This window comes from Atta colombica, unplaced genomic scaffold (genome assembly GCF_001594045.1).
Source record: "Atta colombica isolate Treedump-2 unplaced genomic scaffold, Acol1.0 scaffold146, whole genome shotgun sequence".
Lineage (NCBI taxonomy): Eukaryota > Metazoa > Arthropoda > Insecta > Hymenoptera > Formicidae > Atta > Atta colombica.
In genome coordinates, this window is record NW_017259235.1 from 76374 (window position 1) to 93494 (window position 17121).

The 17121-nt window shown below is 35.5% G+C and overlaps 1 protein-coding gene across 1 annotated transcript in view; it reads left to right on the forward strand.

Annotated features, from left to right (window-relative positions):
* The window catches only part of LOC108685086, a 39482-nt gene extending 22724 nt beyond the window's left edge, over window positions 1–16758 (forward strand). Inside the window, exons 2-5 of the mRNA XM_018189725.1 lie at window positions 349–412; window positions 2693–2794; window positions 12211–12267; window positions 16623–16758. Of these exons, the coding sequence (XP_018045214.1) occupies window positions 349–412; window positions 2693–2794; window positions 12211–12267; window positions 16623–16758 (359 nt within the window). The remainder of the gene's footprint in view (window positions 1–348; window positions 413–2692; window positions 2795–12210; window positions 12268–16622) is intronic.
* The last annotated feature ends 363 nt before the right edge of the window (window positions 16759–17121 follow it).

Consider the following 17121-nt stretch of genomic DNA (forward strand, 5'->3'; position numbering starts at 1 on the left):
ACTTGTAAATTAATGAATTTAAGACAAAGATATCAATTCGGGAAAGTTATTATTATTTGCACCAAAAAGAGAATATTAATACAATGAAAAGGTATATAATATGTCGATTTTCGCTATTGGACAACTACGGATTATTTACGCCATAACAATGAAATAACCGTTAACTTTCGTCGGCTTCTATTATGTGAATAGATGAAAGGACACCCTTTACAATAACAAGGTCTGGACCGCGAGATTGGTAATCGCTCTATTTACTGGCCGCACCGTTGTGTTATGTTACGTGTCCATGAATTTCGTACGCCTCTTTAGAGACACACCTAAAAACCAGCTCCTTCATTTTCGTTGCAGGATATACCTATCTCGGATCCTCGCTCGTTGTAGAACCATCCGTAGCCAGCGCAGCAAAAAAACGGTAAGTTACAAAAATTTTGTCATTAAATTGTGAAAGCATGGTTTTTAGATAGTTTGAGAGAGAGAAAGAAAGAAAAATCTGTCTAAATATATAATTTTTATTAAAAAAAAAAAGCTAAACATCAATTTTCATAAATTCAAGATATTTCCGCGATTTCTGTACATGGAAACTATCCAAAAGAAGAAAAAAAATAAATTTTAATTATTCTTTTCTAAATTTGGTTTCTCAAAATTTATAAACATTCGTATGTAAAATTATTTTAATAATTATAGAATTGTCACAGTCAGTATAACAAATTCTTACGTTTGTAATGTAACAGCGATTGTAATTAATAGTAATTAAGTGTAAAGAAATTCAAATCTTATTTAATTTTTCATATATCACAAACTGAATTAATATTATTCTATTTTTTAAATATTTTATTTGATCTGTTGAAAATGTTAGGTCTTTGTAGCGAATACCGGTGGCATGATCATGAAAAATTCTGATTGCGTGTGATCGCATGATTTAATGTATCATCGTTTAAAAACGCTTGATAAAATATATCTTGTGTCACATGTCCGCGTTACAGACCCTCAGTCATATTAATAAAGTCGTTGCAAAAAAAAAGCATTGCCGCTGCACTGTAACCTTAACTGATCGTCATAAATTTGTGGCACGGACTCCGTGATCCCATCGCGATTTTTTATTTATTAAAACTGCGATCGATATCGAAAGTTATCAAAATTATTGAGCCATTATTTTTAGGCGACTACCGACCGAGCGTTTCTTGCTAATACGCAGATCAATCGCGTACATATCTCATACTTATTTAATTTCTCTCTTGTCTCCTCGCTCTCTTCTTCTTTCTCTTTCTCTCGTTCTACACCGCGCTCGCGAGTGCGGAACTTCAAGAGGTTCGTTAACCCGTGCCCGGTTGCACGCAGGCGATCGCAGAAGAGATCGGGCCGCGCGTAATACCGCGCGTAACAAGGTGCGTAATTGGCCGCACGCGAGTAAATGCGCGCGTGCGCGCATGCACAAGAGTTTGAGTTCGAACTCGTGCTCGAACGTGCTCGGGCAAAAATCGCCGTGGATTAAATCGTATCGTCACAGTGGAACTCATTCCGAAATTTATAGAGAGCAAAACGCGTTTCGAAATTTATAGAGGGGGATTTGTATACTCGATTCTTTATTTAGAGCTTGTTGAAGCTAATTAGTAAAAAGAGAAAGGACACCCCTTTATTAGATTTATCCTGTTTGCTTCATATACAATATTATCCGATTTATAATTCTTTTTCTGGGATTTATTGAAGTTAGTTAATAGAAAGGGAAAAGATATTCGATTGTTGAATTTATTCCGTTTATTATGTGCGTTAAACTGTCCATTTATATCGCTTGTTTTTTTTTTTTAATGTTTTAATAGTCTCTTTTAATAGTTTGTCAATTGACTGTAATTAAAAAATGACCTTGAAGAAAGTGTATCAAAATTCATTAACACGATTGTATGTTTAGGAATTTAGTTTCAGTTTTTTTAAATAATCTGTAAAAGAGATCTGTATTCTTTATTAAAATGTAATTTAAAAATACTCATATTGAACACGCGCGATTAAAATATTTTTTGTTACGCCACGTACTAAACCTTGAAAATCTTCCTGTAAGAGATTGTGCGAATTATCGTATCCGTTTCACTTTAAATCTACGATTCTTATCGTGTTAATTTAGATGTGGATAAGAGACGTTAAATCGTGTTTATTGCGGATTGTATCATAAATCATCGAGATCTATCAGAATGCGTATTAAAATACGTATTAAATGTGTGAGGAATATCACTTTGAATAGAGATAGAAGATGCAGTTCAATGCTGTCAGCATCCGCAGTGGTTTAAGAAAAATAATCTCACTAAAGAGATTAGAAATTCCAAGAAAGATTTTATCGATTTATGCTCCTTTCCATCAATGTAGATTAATTTTTATCTCGGTTTAACTTACTGTTTATCTTTTTTTTTTAATTCTAAAATTAGAAAGAGATAAAGAGTAAAAGGATAAAGAGTAAAATCAACTGAGATTAAAGTTAATCTTATTTTTTATGAAACCGGGTATATTAATTGTTGAGTTGACTATTATATTTGGATAGTTACACTAGTGCTGTAGCATTGCTCTAAACTGTTGATAGCATTGTGTGTTCGTGTTGAATCGTGCATGAAATATACTTAGAATACTATTTACACTCTCCACTATTCTCTTCACATGCTCACGTATACATGGATCGATGGTACGTATCTACATTATAAATAGCAGCAACGGTTTCAACGTATGTTGACGATAACGAAGCGCCAAGAGCCATGATACCATCATCAATTCGATATCATAAAGCGGTCGGCACTTTTGTCTACCATAAATCGTGAATTTTCATAAATTCCTCGCACAATAGATTGCTTATTTGACAAGCCAATAAGATAATCAGATATAACTCGCTATTTATCACTAAATATCTCGTGCATTATTATTAACGTAAATAACATAATAATAAATATCCTCTAATAAATCTATATTAAAAGATAAAGCTCTTCTATTATGGTGACACTAGCAATCGATATTGTCGTAATTTATTTCTGCTCTTTTAAGTATATTAAAAAGATATTGAATTCAATCAGGAAACTATTTATGTATTTATGTATTTATGTAAATACTTTGTCCATTTTTATCGTATTGCGCAAGCCAAGTAATACAATAAATATTATATTCAATTTCTCAAACATTTCCAAAATGTTTGGCCGTAGTCATATGGAAGAAACAGTTTACAAAAAAAATCTAGGTCATACTTTTTTCAATAAACAAAAGAATTAATCTAAATAAATACTCAACGCGACGCATTTTTGCGAGGCACAGTTTGGGAGTCTCTACACAACATCGCGGAGGCAGTGTTCTCTTTCTCAACGATGAGGCAAGCAATTCGAAAAAAAATGTAGCACCTGCCACTCCTGCTCACGAGCTACGAGCTGAGAGAATTCATGTCAGACTGTTCGCTCGCTCGCTCGTGCCATAACTGCAATCTGTTATTTTTCCATCCCCCGAGCCCGCTTTTCGTTTCTCATTCTTCCTTTCATCCCTTGTGCATCGATATCGACCACCGTCACTTTCTCTTTTTTTTTCTTCGCCAGTGAGCAGCTTACAGCAGCCTTATCGATGCCTCGGGAACGTGCCGTCGCATACGGAGAATTTGTCATTCAACCAAATCAATACTCGACCGAAGAGATAACGCTAATTAAAAAACGTTTTAATAAACGTATGACTATTTTATCGAATACAAAAGATAACGTATACGTGGCAGAGATACAACTTTTCTGATATGTATAAAAGTACACATTGACTTACTGATAAATTCCAAAAAGCATTTGTCTCCTATTTTTCTTTTTGTTTTCTTTTAATTTAAAGAAAATGGAAAAAATATATATTACAATAGTTTATTATAGATATGATTTACCATTACCATCAGATTTAATTACAATGGAATAGTCGACATGGAATTCTTTTCGATAAACAATAATATATTGTACGTTAAGTAGAATAAGCTGATTTAATAATAAATTTATATTGAAAAAGACTCTGTGAGTCGAAACGTCTATAGATTATTGTTACCTTAGTATTAAACAATAATTCATTATCAAACATTTTTGTATGCTCGTTTATTTGGCTCGTATTTGTAATTAAAAAGTTTATTATGTTTTTAGAAAATGTATTAATTAAATAAGATGAAAATTTACCTTGAGATATATTAAATTCTAACAGAATTTCTTAATTGAACTTTGAAAATAACATTTTTACAATTGAAGAAGAAAAAGAATGGAGCTTTTATTTCAAATTATTAAAAAATTCACAGAGAGATTCACAGAAATAAACACGAAAACTCAAAAAAACATGAAAAACTCAATTAAAACGAAATACGATTGCACTCCATCTTTTTCATTTGATGATTACCAGTTTGAATGATCCTTTCAAGTAACAATTATCATAAATATATATACGAGTGTAAATTAAATTCTAGTATTGCTATTATAATACTGCTCGAATTTTAATATGAAAAGCCCAGATAACACAACGATCTTCGCACGATCTTTTCGCGATCGTTATTACTACACGCCGTGGGAGATCGTTATTCAAGGATGGACGAACGGATGCCAGGCGAGGCGAGGGAAGAGTAGAAGTTTATTATACTCTATAGAAAGGGACGGAGACAGGGAAACGGGTATCACTTCCGAGTTGTCTTCTGCAATAGGTCGAAGACGCGGCTTCCAGCGGCGAGCTCGCTCGCCGTTTTTTGATGTTTAGGAGCCGATGCATGGCTAAACATTCATTTCCATATAAGCCGATATGTTTCAAATGTAAAGCGACGTTCGCGCACACTGGAGAGGAAAAAGAAAGAACGAGGGATGGAGGGAGGGTTAGAGGGGGTGAAAAGGAGAGAGGAGGAAGAAGCGTGGAAGCGGCGAACTGGTACGAGCGGAAACTAGTTTAAGCCCGCGGGTTGTCTCTCAACCCTCGGTCGAGTCTTCGACAATGCCTTCCATGGGATCCACCGTGCTCCCAATTCCGTCCACTTTAACTGCCTCTGCCCCGCCATCGATGCTCGCTCTCTCTTTCTCTCTCTCTCTCTCTCTCTCTCTCTCTCTCTCTCTCCCCCCTCTCTTTCTCTCTCTCTTTCTCCCCTTTACGCCCGTAAGTAGCCCCCGCGAGTGTGAGAACCGACCGGAAAATGCCTAACCCCGAAAATACGCGCATACAACCTAGCCTTTGGTTTGCTTTTAATTTCTTTGCGTGTAAATTTAACTAAAAACGATTTTTTTAATGTTAACAAACTACTTGCATTCGAAGAATTTGATGTAATACTTATATAATGACTTAGAAAAATGATTAGATGATAGAAAATTATATTAGACGATGATAGACGATAAGAAGATCATAATAAAAATGTGGTCATTTATTTGAGGGATACTTTAGCTATTTTTTATCGAACATGAGCTATATATATATATATCACGATTCTTTTTTCCATAATTTTAACTTTGAGACATTAAAGTTTTAGATTTAAATATTTACAAAAATATTATAGTATCCAGTCAGAAGTTGATGAGAACTCGGATTGTAATAATAAAATTAATGAAATTTTATTGTCAGCAAAACTTTCTCTCATTGTATATCGAACATATTGATTTATTCAGAAGATTTCTTTTTATTAATATGCTTACGATAAAATTTGCAAACAACGAGACATCGAATACACGTTTCCTTTCCTTCTATTTTCAAGCCTTAAAGAGTCCCGAAATTTGTGTGTCCAAGAAAGTTCTCAGAAACGTATGTCGCCAGACACATTTGCGGCCTGTTGACACGTACACATTGTTGACAACCACACGTTGCGATTCTTCAATTCGGCACGTGGAATCATTCGCAGGTATCATTTGCGCATATGTCGGACGAAAGTGTAACCGCAAAGACTCACCTCCGTGCATTGGCCGCGAGAAAGCACGTTCCACTTTGCGGTGCATCTGTGCACGTGCAATACGCATTATTCTGTTTTTGCGTGCGATACTCATTCACCGCATCAGACAGGGGAATTACGTACCGGTCGGAATTACGTACGAGTCGACAGCTTGAAAACATGTAACGAAATTATTAGTCAACGCCAGACAGACTTATTCCGTTCCTTTACAGTTTTCCCTCATTTATTAAAATTAATTTTGTTATCCCATTTTTTTTTAAATAACTTTTATAAAAAAGAGCTTATTCAATTAATCTTCTAACAATAAAATTATGTACAGTATGAATGAAAAAAGTAATTGAATTTTTTTTTTTCTTACTCGAAACAATTGTAGACCAAGCAGAAAGAGATAGAGTTACTTTTATTCTGTTAAAAGTTACTTGAGTATTAAAACAGAATTCTTGTCAGAGTATATTATTCTCATTTGCAAGTTGACCCCAAGAAAGACCCAAGTGAGATGTTTTTCACTCCCTTCTCTGTTGCATATGCCATATTATTTGATCATATCTTTAAAATATATTGAACAGTAATGTGTTTTAAAATTAGCTTAAAATCATTTCCAAAATTTCTAAGAATGATGCTGCGTTATTGTCCTCGCAGATCTGATTGATTAACGACATAAAACAACATAAAAAAATAACATTAGTAGTACACAATGACGATGTTTCGTGATATATCTTCATTTAATGTTAATCAATTCCGTGCGTGTTGACATTTCATCTCGGACGACAAGTGCACTACTCGTTGACCCCAGGAAACATTGCATCTAACGCTTTTAAAAGAGTCATTCGAGCATATACCGGTCGTCAACATGATGACCGAAAGCATGAAAGCATGTGTACGTCGCTTGCATTTCCGCATAACTTCGCACGCGTGCGTACGAATGCACTTTTCTCATTTACATGACAAGGCCGCTGCACCTCGCGGCGTATGAGGTCGACGCAGGTTGTTGCACAATATACATGTATATACATACACCAGGAGGGAGAAAAGGGGTAGCAGCCCCCCTGCGGTCGGTGCAGTCTGGTAAGCAGTCCGAATGCACTTTGCACGATGCACCCCGGGCACTCGAAGCCATGCACGACGCACGTCATTCGCCGAGCGAATCTCTCTCCACCTCCTGTCATAAATTCGACCGCGAACACGTTCGCGAGATAAAAAGGGTGAAGGGGGGGCACACATCTTCTCGTCTCGAGGCGCATCTCTCGCCCTCTTTACGGTGCATCTCGGTCGATTTCTCTTGTTCTTTTTATCCTTCCTTTTCACCCTTTTCTATCTCTCTTTCTCTCTTTCTTTCTCCCTCTTCAGTCTTCCTCACATGAATCGTTGCACTCGGCGCGTGCCGATCTCGTGCCCTCTTCGCCTGCTGTATTCCCCTCCTCCGCCATGCATTTAATTCCATCGCTTCTTTCGTCCTTCTCCACCCCTTTCTTCGACCCACCCCAACTCCTCACTGGCTGGCTCCGAGCGACCGAAGTGCATCCTGCATGCACTTGTTGCGCTGATGCACACACCCGGCTCTATTACCAATCTTTCTTTTTTTGCCGAGTGCAAGTTTCTTAACTTCTTCGATGCTTCTAATTTCGCCACCGCTCCCCTTATCTTTCTTCGTGCGGTTTTTAATTATTTTAGCAATATGTCTTCATTTATCTTTCCTTTTACTTTTAAGGCCTCCACATCATAAATACATCGCAAAATTGTTGCTGCTTTTTTTTTTATCATCTATTGTACAGCAAGTAAAAAAAAGGAATTTTTATTAATAACGTGCTTTATTGTGTTACGCATCACTCAATATACATATACATATTTTTATTTATCGATTAGTTATATAATCAGAAAGAAGAAAAAAGATTTTTAATTAGGTAATAAGCCAAATGTTATAAACACGTTCTATTTAATTTTTAATGTAAGTAAAGAAGAGAAATAGCGGCTCAGTATTATTTATAAATATAATATATAATTTTTAATTAATCGACGCGATCTCTTAGCGAATAAAATATTTCTGAAGAGATGGAGATCACGATTTAATAATACTTCTAAATTTCACTTACACCATCTTATTATCTTCCTTCTTTCATAAAAGAAGATAAGTTTTTCTTCTTTGGCTTGCCCTCCTCAAATTCACGCAAGGAGCAATGGCGGCGCCTTGTCACGTTAAAGCGAAAGTAAAACGATACGTACGGTCCCGCCCGGTAGGATCTCTTCTTCCGACGTGTTTGTTCAAGGTATATCTTTCTACGAGCCTCGAGGGACGACGTCCGGATGAGAGGAGGAGCTCTCTCGATAGGCGAGAGGGCCCCGTACGTGCAGCTGCGTCCACACGCATGCCGTTAGCACGCGCTTATCTCGTTGCACTTTCATAAACAAGGCATCGTCCGTCGACGCTTAACGAATCGTCTATTATGCGCGTAATTAATCAGAATCGTAATTCAAATTGACCACTCGTGAAAAATGCATATGCAAACGCGACACTTCGATTTATAGAATAATAAAAATAAAGTGTATATTTTACCTTCATTAGTATAAGTTGAGTATCGCGTTTGCATATGCATTTTTCACGATTTTGAATAAATGTCACTTTTCTGTCAAATGCTATTGTGTTAAATAATAAGTATATCTGATAAACGTTAATATTTTTTAAATTGTTAAAATATAAACTTTTAATTGGGAAATTTTTTATTTATTTAATTTTATTAATATTTACTTCTCTGTAATTAAGAGCAATTTCCATATTGACTAAATCATCTAATTTTAATGAAAGCAATTTTTTTTTAATATTACACAGACTTCGGATTACTCGTGATAGTACAGAAAGAAAACTTTTGCTGAAATATTTATCTAAAAATTTGATACAGATTTTAAAAATTTTAGAAAAAGATATATATATAACATGTGTGGAGAATTTTATTGGACCAAACTAATTATACGTAAAGGCATTCAAATTGATTATTAGAATGTTAAACTTTCTGTACTTGAAACTTTTACGTAATTATTTTAATTGTCCAACAATTATTTTGATGATTTAACAAAATTATTTTTAATCTGTATGTAGTTAAAAAAAATTTTTTATTATAGATACTATATTTCAAAAACAAAACCGTTTATTTCATAAAATATAAAATGTATGCACCGACGTGGAAACACCTTTAAACTTTATGTACGTAATACCGGCAGTTTCGATCCGAATTATCGATCGAATGCTTCAGGGTACAACGCAATTTGTGCTCTTAAGTAATACGCGATCGACGAAAATGCGATTATCGCTGTTGAGACCTCAAGTAGGCGTGAAGCGAGGTCTCGTCGTTTAATAATTCTTTCGCCCCAACGATAACGAACTTGGCGTAGAGGTTGCGATTTTTCATTAATAGTCGAATTAAAATGTAAACGATGCATCGAAATTCTGTGCAAATCCTTATAAAAAGAATGAAATAAATTTTCAATTTATCATAAAATTTAATCTAAATATTCGAGCGAATTAAAATTGCATATAAACAAATTTCATGATTTTATTAAATTGGATTATTACACAAAAATTTTTTTTATATATTATCAAATATTTAAATTAAAATATTTCGATAATATTTTATGTAATACAAATATTATCGATATTATTATTCATAAATAAATAAATTCTGATAAATCATTATCAGAAAATTTTATAATATTTAACATAGTCAAATATATTTTACATATTTTTTTCCAATCTCTTATATCTTTCTCAAGTTTAATAAGTAAAAAGCTGCACACGCGCCTCAGGTTCGACGGCCGTCTTACGCGATAAATCCCTTTTGTTTGGAAATGATGATGACCACGCGTATCCCCTTCATTAATAATTAATATCAGCGCGAGCGTGCGCTCCGAAGAAGGAGAAGGTAGAAAGACTTCAGATAACGGCGAAAAATCTTAATTACAGATTCGCTGCGTTGCATAATGCTTCGTCGTGACGTCGGCCGTTTTTTTCTCTCTCGTCTTGTCCCGCCGAGAAGAAGCGGAGGCGGTTACCCGCTTATCGATCTCTTATCGAGATCCCGGATCGAGCCTCGTGTCCGGTCACGGGTGGACGCCGGATTTCATGGATACGCGTGGTACGCGCGATCCGCAGGTGTAAAAGGGCCCCGTTTAATTATTCCGAAATGAAGGTACGCTGACGTGCAGTAATTGTCACGCGTCTCTCTTCTTCTTCTTCTTTATTCTCCGGATTTATGCTGCCCTTTGTAGTCGGTTGGGCATTTTTGTGGACTCCGTTCGTTCCGCCTTAACACAATCGTAAAATCGTCGAACAGTCGCTTAAAAAGCGATCCGCGATTTCTCGAACCCAGCTGCTCACGAGAAACACTCTCTCTAAATTAGGGATCATTGCATCGCAGGACGATTTCGTTTGTGATTTATTACAGAGATTAAATACACTTCTTTTGACACTCATACGTTTATCATACGTTTGAGTATGGCACAATTTACCAAAAAATATTTCAAGAACTCACTTTAAATTCTTAGGCTTCTCAAATCTGTACCGCTTTATATATTTTCATTCCTGTCCTAAGAAATTCCTCCGGTCATAAGGAATTTCTAATTAAGCTTAAAATTACAATTATTATATTTATAAACTAATTTAATCAACGAACAATAAGTTTGCAAATTACACCTGCGAATTGCAGTTTTGAGTTTTTGTGATATAACAATTTGAAAAAAGTTATTTTTTCATGTATGGAAAATATATGGAAAAGGCATTTTATTTCGTCTTAATACTGCATTATGTAGAAAGTGCTTTCATACACATGATATTGTATTTATATTTTTATTATATACTGTACTTCAGATCGTACTAAATAAAAAAACTGATATGAAAATGATAAAATACTATATAGCTATTTTCAATTTGCTATATTTTGAAAATGAGAAATCATATCGAAACAAAACAAAATGCATTTTAAAACTCAAGGTTAACATATATGGCACTAACAAAATTTCAAAAAAACAAGCTGCCGATGTCATAAAAGCTCTCAAAATTGTTGTTTTTTGCTCTCTAACGTCGTTTTTCTTAAAAATTGTGACATGATAGTTAAATTTGGAAAATGGATTTGTGTTCGGTAGACAATAATACATTAAAAAAAAAAAAAACAATTTTTCGCAAGCTAGTGTTATTATATCATCTTGCGAATATTGCTTATTAGTCATTAATTCCTCAGATATTTCTCATTCACATATGTATTAAGAATCGTCCAGTTTAGTCTTCATTGGTAGCACTAAGAAATTAAAGATCAAAGAACGCGCACTTTAACGTCTATAAAATCGAAGTACCCGAATCTTAATATAGACACAACTGCATTCACAAAAAATCGCACATCCTGCAGCGCTCTACAGTTCCGGTCATTAATACTCGTACTCGCGCGGAAAGTGAAAACACAAGCAGCCCCGCAGGCCGCGAACAGGTTCCCTAGCGAATTGAAATTCCACACAGCGCGCGCGACGAGGGTGATTTTTAACGGCGATGCCTCTTAATTACCGTGACCAGCGTAAAAGAAGAACGCCATGGAGGAGCCGGGCCCCCGGAATATGCACGGATCACGGAAGACGTCGACGATGACGATGACGACAACGACGACGACGACAACGACGACGACGATGACGTTGACGTTGCACCTGGCCGAACGACCAGGCCAGATGCGTATCTCAAACGAGAGAGCGGTTATTATTAATTCTCTCAGTTTTTTTTTCTTTTTCTATCTCTTCCCCCTTCGCTGCCACCACTCCCACCTCCACCGCCGCCACCATCAAATATACCGCAATTAATATGCACGTCGCGAGAGGCGGTTAATTGGAGAAGCGAGCGAGGTTTTTTTCCCTATCGCGAAACTCAGCGTGACTCGACGAACTCTGTCCTCACAACTCGCCAGCTTGATGTTTATTTAGGTAAATTATATCGGCTGCGTGCTACGCATTTTCTGGCGCATATCTCGTGATGTCAAGGAAAGAAGAAAAATGTCCAATGGCTTGGTAGATGTATCAGTTAACTATTTTAATAATTTATATAAAATCATTTGTATAAAATAATTAAAATTTGATAATTTTATAGAAAATTTTTAATTAAGAAAGCAATATTTATCTCGCAATATTTATACGTAAACATTTATTATTTTTCCATGGGTGTACAAGCAATGAGGAAAAAATTGAAAAAAGTAGCGCGGAAAACACGATTATTCTCATCCTTCCCATCTCGACTCCTAATACCTCGGGTCCTTACATCCCTGCGTATCCTATAGAATGTCTTTTCCTGCTTGCAGGGGTAGCGGCACCGCCCTACCAGAATCTCCGGTCGGCCAGGTCGGCAACAGATGGAGGTGAGTGATTTTTCTGCCCTATCTGCAGCTCGACTTATCTTCCTTACTCCATCTCTTTACTTCTTTCCTATCCTTCCGTATGCGAAAAGAATGCGAAAATAATTCAGTACGGTTTAAGACAGCAGTGGTTATATAACTTGAAGCATTAATTAATGTAACTTTCTCTCTCTACCACACACAACAGATGCTGAAGTAAATAGAAACAAAAATTTGTTAAACATATTTCGAGAAATAACTGTTGAGTTAAAAATGAGAGAACTTTTTCAATTTTTTGAAAAATTATTGTAATTTCGCAAATTTTCATAACACAAATAAACAAAAAAACTATATTTTTTTATTTAAGTTGAAATAAATATTTTATTAGTATTAATATTATAGGTTAATTGGAAGATTATCTAGAAAAATATTTTTAGTTAAAGGTAAAAGAAATTGTAGAACATTTTAAATATAACATTCATTTGAAAATTTTCACTATGAGAATAAAATAATAATATTAAACTAAGATAACATCCCGAAGAAATTTGGAATCTATACTTAAGTTGTAGATGCTATTAGAGAAAATTCCGAAGAATGTAAAAACTAAATCTTAAAATGAATGTTCGCTAAAATGAAAAGGCCGAATGCTTTTCAATGTTATAGCTTTCAACTTTCCGGTGCGAAAATTTTCCAAGGATGCGTAGTCGCTATTGATTCCGGAGGCTGTTCCGCCCTTACGCACCCTCGCGGTCTTTCTCTTCTCTGCTTCCAAGCACGTCGCTCGTTGCCTTTTCCTCAGCTCCTCCCTCAGCATATTTCCCCCTCATTCCTCTATTGCTATCTTCTTCCATCTCCCGCGCTTGTCTCTTCCCCTCATCACCGAAATATCCCAGTTGCTTCTCCTTGCCATGCTTTTATCAATCTACGAAGGGGTTAAAGCTATCCCTAGCTTATAGCTGCTTCCGCGTTCGTTCCACTGATGAAACTTTGTTCGATATCATGAAATCACGCGAAAACCACATGTAATTATCGGAAATCCAATCGTCGATCTAGTAGATTATTCTTTCAGAGTAAAAGCAAGACTGTATCTAAAATATAGAATCGCATGTTTGTTATATGATATATAAAACAAATATGTTTTGCGTCTAATATTTATACGAAATATTTAACATTTTAATATTTTCTATTTGCTCCTTTGCCATAATAATCAACATTCGATATTTCTGCAATACATATTTTTTATTTGTTGAAAGGAATAAACTTGAAAGGAATTTATGAAAAAAAGAAGTAAATTTTATACAAAAGATAGAAAAGTTTCAAAAATTTAAAACCCTTCTCCACGTATTTCAAAAATTATCTACATTGATAAAAAAGATTAATGAGATATAGAATAAAAAATGATGAATACAATTATGAAAAATGTATTTAATGTGGTATAATATTGTGGTACACTTTTTAATTAGCGTTTATAATATTGATTAAAATTTACACAGCAATCAAACGTGCTCAGAAAATACAAAAAATTACGTGAGCATGTACATTTTCTTAAACTTTCAGAAACCTTTAATCATCGCACATACAAAAAAGAATCTTGGAATTTATGTTCAGAGAATGACTATATCTATTTACAATTTCAACGATTATGTTCAACAGAAAAAGCTTTGCAACTGTTACAAGATTCTTTAATAATAGATAATTGAAAAATTCTTTAATTTGATTAGTTTTATAGATTTAGATCCAGTGAGAACTAAAAACAAGAATCAAATATTAAAAAAATCTTACAATAGTAATTGTAAAGTTTCTTTTTTTTTTTTTTTTGCAAAATACAGCCAATACATTTAAAGAGCAATTGCTAGTAATTGCGTGCTTCGAGAAGTCTCTCTTCGGAGAATTTAAAGAAGATAGTTGAACGAGTTTAAGTGAGGAACTATGCGCGCGCACAGAATGCTTCCCTTTCATTTACATCCGCCGGACGATCGACCTTGAACAGTTCTGTCGAAATCGAAGAGTCCTGTTGAAGGCCAGCCCGAAATCCATTAATTTTTATGCGCCCGGAAACCATTTGCCGATCCCACGCGCACTTGGGCCGCACGCTTCACTGATAGCGGTATTTACGGGCCATGCAACTATTAATTATCTTTAAACGTTACCTGAACCTATCCCAACTCCGTTCCAATTACTATCAGGAACAAAGGAGCCGATATGCACTTCGGTAATAAAAAGAATTTTATTTGTCGCTCACATTTACACGTTACTCAATTCCTCTTTACTTTACATTTTCATATAATTAACAACATATTAGAACTGCCAATTATGGTTATCTTTACGTATAATATATTATATACAATATCGAAACAGCTAATTCTAAGCCCCGGAGCGAAAGATTTCATGGCGCGTGGCTGCAAATTCTGATGTGAGGCTAAAACAGGAAGAAATCGCAAACGGCGGAAGACGCTTGTTTTCTGGGGAGCCATCGTGGATTCACGCTCGACCGAGGAGATAATCGATTGGCCATTCAGCGGAATTAGTTGATTGAGACAAGGTGGTCGATATACGTTCTGGCTCACAGTACAGAAACGCGTCAACACGTACAGAGACTTATGAACAAGGGTGACACAAAGGATATTAAAAAAAAGTGTCTTCTCTGTTTCCCTTCTCTTTTGTCTCTCCCTTTTTCTTCTTTCTTTAAACTTGCTTCAAGTCAAGGCGATTCGTTTTTCGCTGAGAAATATATCATTGTGGTGTATTGTCAGTCGTTATTTTATTGTTGGATTTATTCATATTGTTTGAAACGCAATTTAGAAGATGAGATATCATTGAGAGAAATATTTTCAAAAAATCAATTTTATCGTTTTCACTATATCTCGTCGAAAAGGTTCTTAAAGAGAAAGCAATAATATAATCAATCACATCAATCTTCTCCGTAACTAATTGTAAGTATTAGTGAAAGTTTCAAAAACTTTACTCACCGATCGTCTCCAGATGCGCCGTACCGTGAATGATAAATTTTACTTCAAGGATAACACCCTCGTCATTGGCGAAGATAATGACCGGCGGATCGCAGAAACGACAGCAGTACCCGTCGACCTGGCACCCATATACCTGCGGGCGCTCACAAAAGAGAGGACGAGTCCTTCCTTTTCTCTACCTGGACGAACAAAGAGACCCCGTAACGGAATCAACCCTCGGCGAACCGATAATCCCAACAGGCAGTCGTATGTTCGGTCGATTTTCGCAAACCCTGTGCCGACGGATTTGTCTATAGTTGCCGCTAAGCAATTTCGACATTAATGAATCGAACATCCATTTCGCGAAACAATGGGTAACAGTACTTCAAGTCACTCGGTGAAGCTGTACGACGCAACCCCCGGCAGGAGGTCGTAAGTTGATCGGCGAAGGGCTCTTCAGTAGTCGACGATCAAAGAACGCGATATTACGTTCCCCGCGAGATTCGACAAATCGAAATTCAGATTGCCATTGTGCGATGGAAAGGGAAGAGTTTGGATAACACGCACAAGAAGACGAGTTGGACAAAATAGCGGAAAAGACAACTTGATTCTCGAAAGTTTCAATCAGCACTGAGAAATTGATGACTTAAATTTTGCTATAGAGTTAGAGAAACTTTCGAAAATGACATTTATAATGACAGCATATCGATTTTAATCTCCTTAATTTCTTATATATATCTAAATACAAAGAAATTATATAAAAACTCTCGATAATGTAAAAAATATAATAATATAATTGACGATAAGAATAGCGCGTTAAGTGATGCTCAAATTATAGTTCTTTAATTAAATTTAATACATAAATAATACATAATTAAAACAATCATTTGATTATTTAAATTACATATTATTTTAAATTTAATTAAAGAACTATAATTTGCGCATCATTTGTGCTATACTCTCTTGCATATTCTAAAAAGTTTTACAAGAGAAAAAACATACGCCAAAACTAAGTAATATTTACACTCGAATTTTCTTGAGGGTTGGTTATTCTTGAAAAATAAAACTTTAATGAGTTTTCTGCATTAGTCTTTACCTAATTTTAAATCTTAAGCCGTAAGAAACTAACCAATCATAGTCGATTATTTTCACATCCAACTGTGATTGATCAATTTCTTACGGATTAAGACTTAAAGCTTAGGTAACATCTTATTGTAGAAAATCCATAATAATCCACTGGAAATCATTTGTGATTTTATATCTAAAAAAAAATTTACCGTATTAATTTTACCAGTATCTGTTTTTAGAATATAAGATTGCATTTTGGTAGGTAGTTGTGTACATCAAGCCTCTCAGATTAATTCTCAATAGCGAAATGAATGCAGAACACGCGTAATAATCGTTAATATTTTATTACGATAATAATTGCAGGGTTAATATTGGATTCCTGAACACAATAGCACAACAGTATATCCCAATCTTAGTACTCATCAACGTCCACCGAGCGGCGCCTCCACTCGCGGTCAATGACGCGCGTCTTCTGCTATCTACGCATTATCCGGCATGACGCGTATCGACCCCGATTACTCCGGCAACATCTCACCTTGAGTTGTCGCCGGCGAATATGACCGACTCATCCCACTCGTTCGTACAAAGAAATACACGCGAAATACATTGGATTTGTCGTTCACGCTAATAGATTTCGAATTAATCCATCTGATAGATTCAACGGATGAACAGAATTATTCGATAATTAATTTAACAACAAATTACATCGTCCCTGTTCGCTAATTACAAACGATCGGAAAACTTGTGCGAATATAAAGGGAGGAGATGACGCCCGGAATCCCCGCGCTTTTCCGAGAGGAGAGAGAAAGGGAGAGAGAGAGAGAGAGAGAGAGAGAGAGAGAGAGAGAGAGAGAGAGAGAGA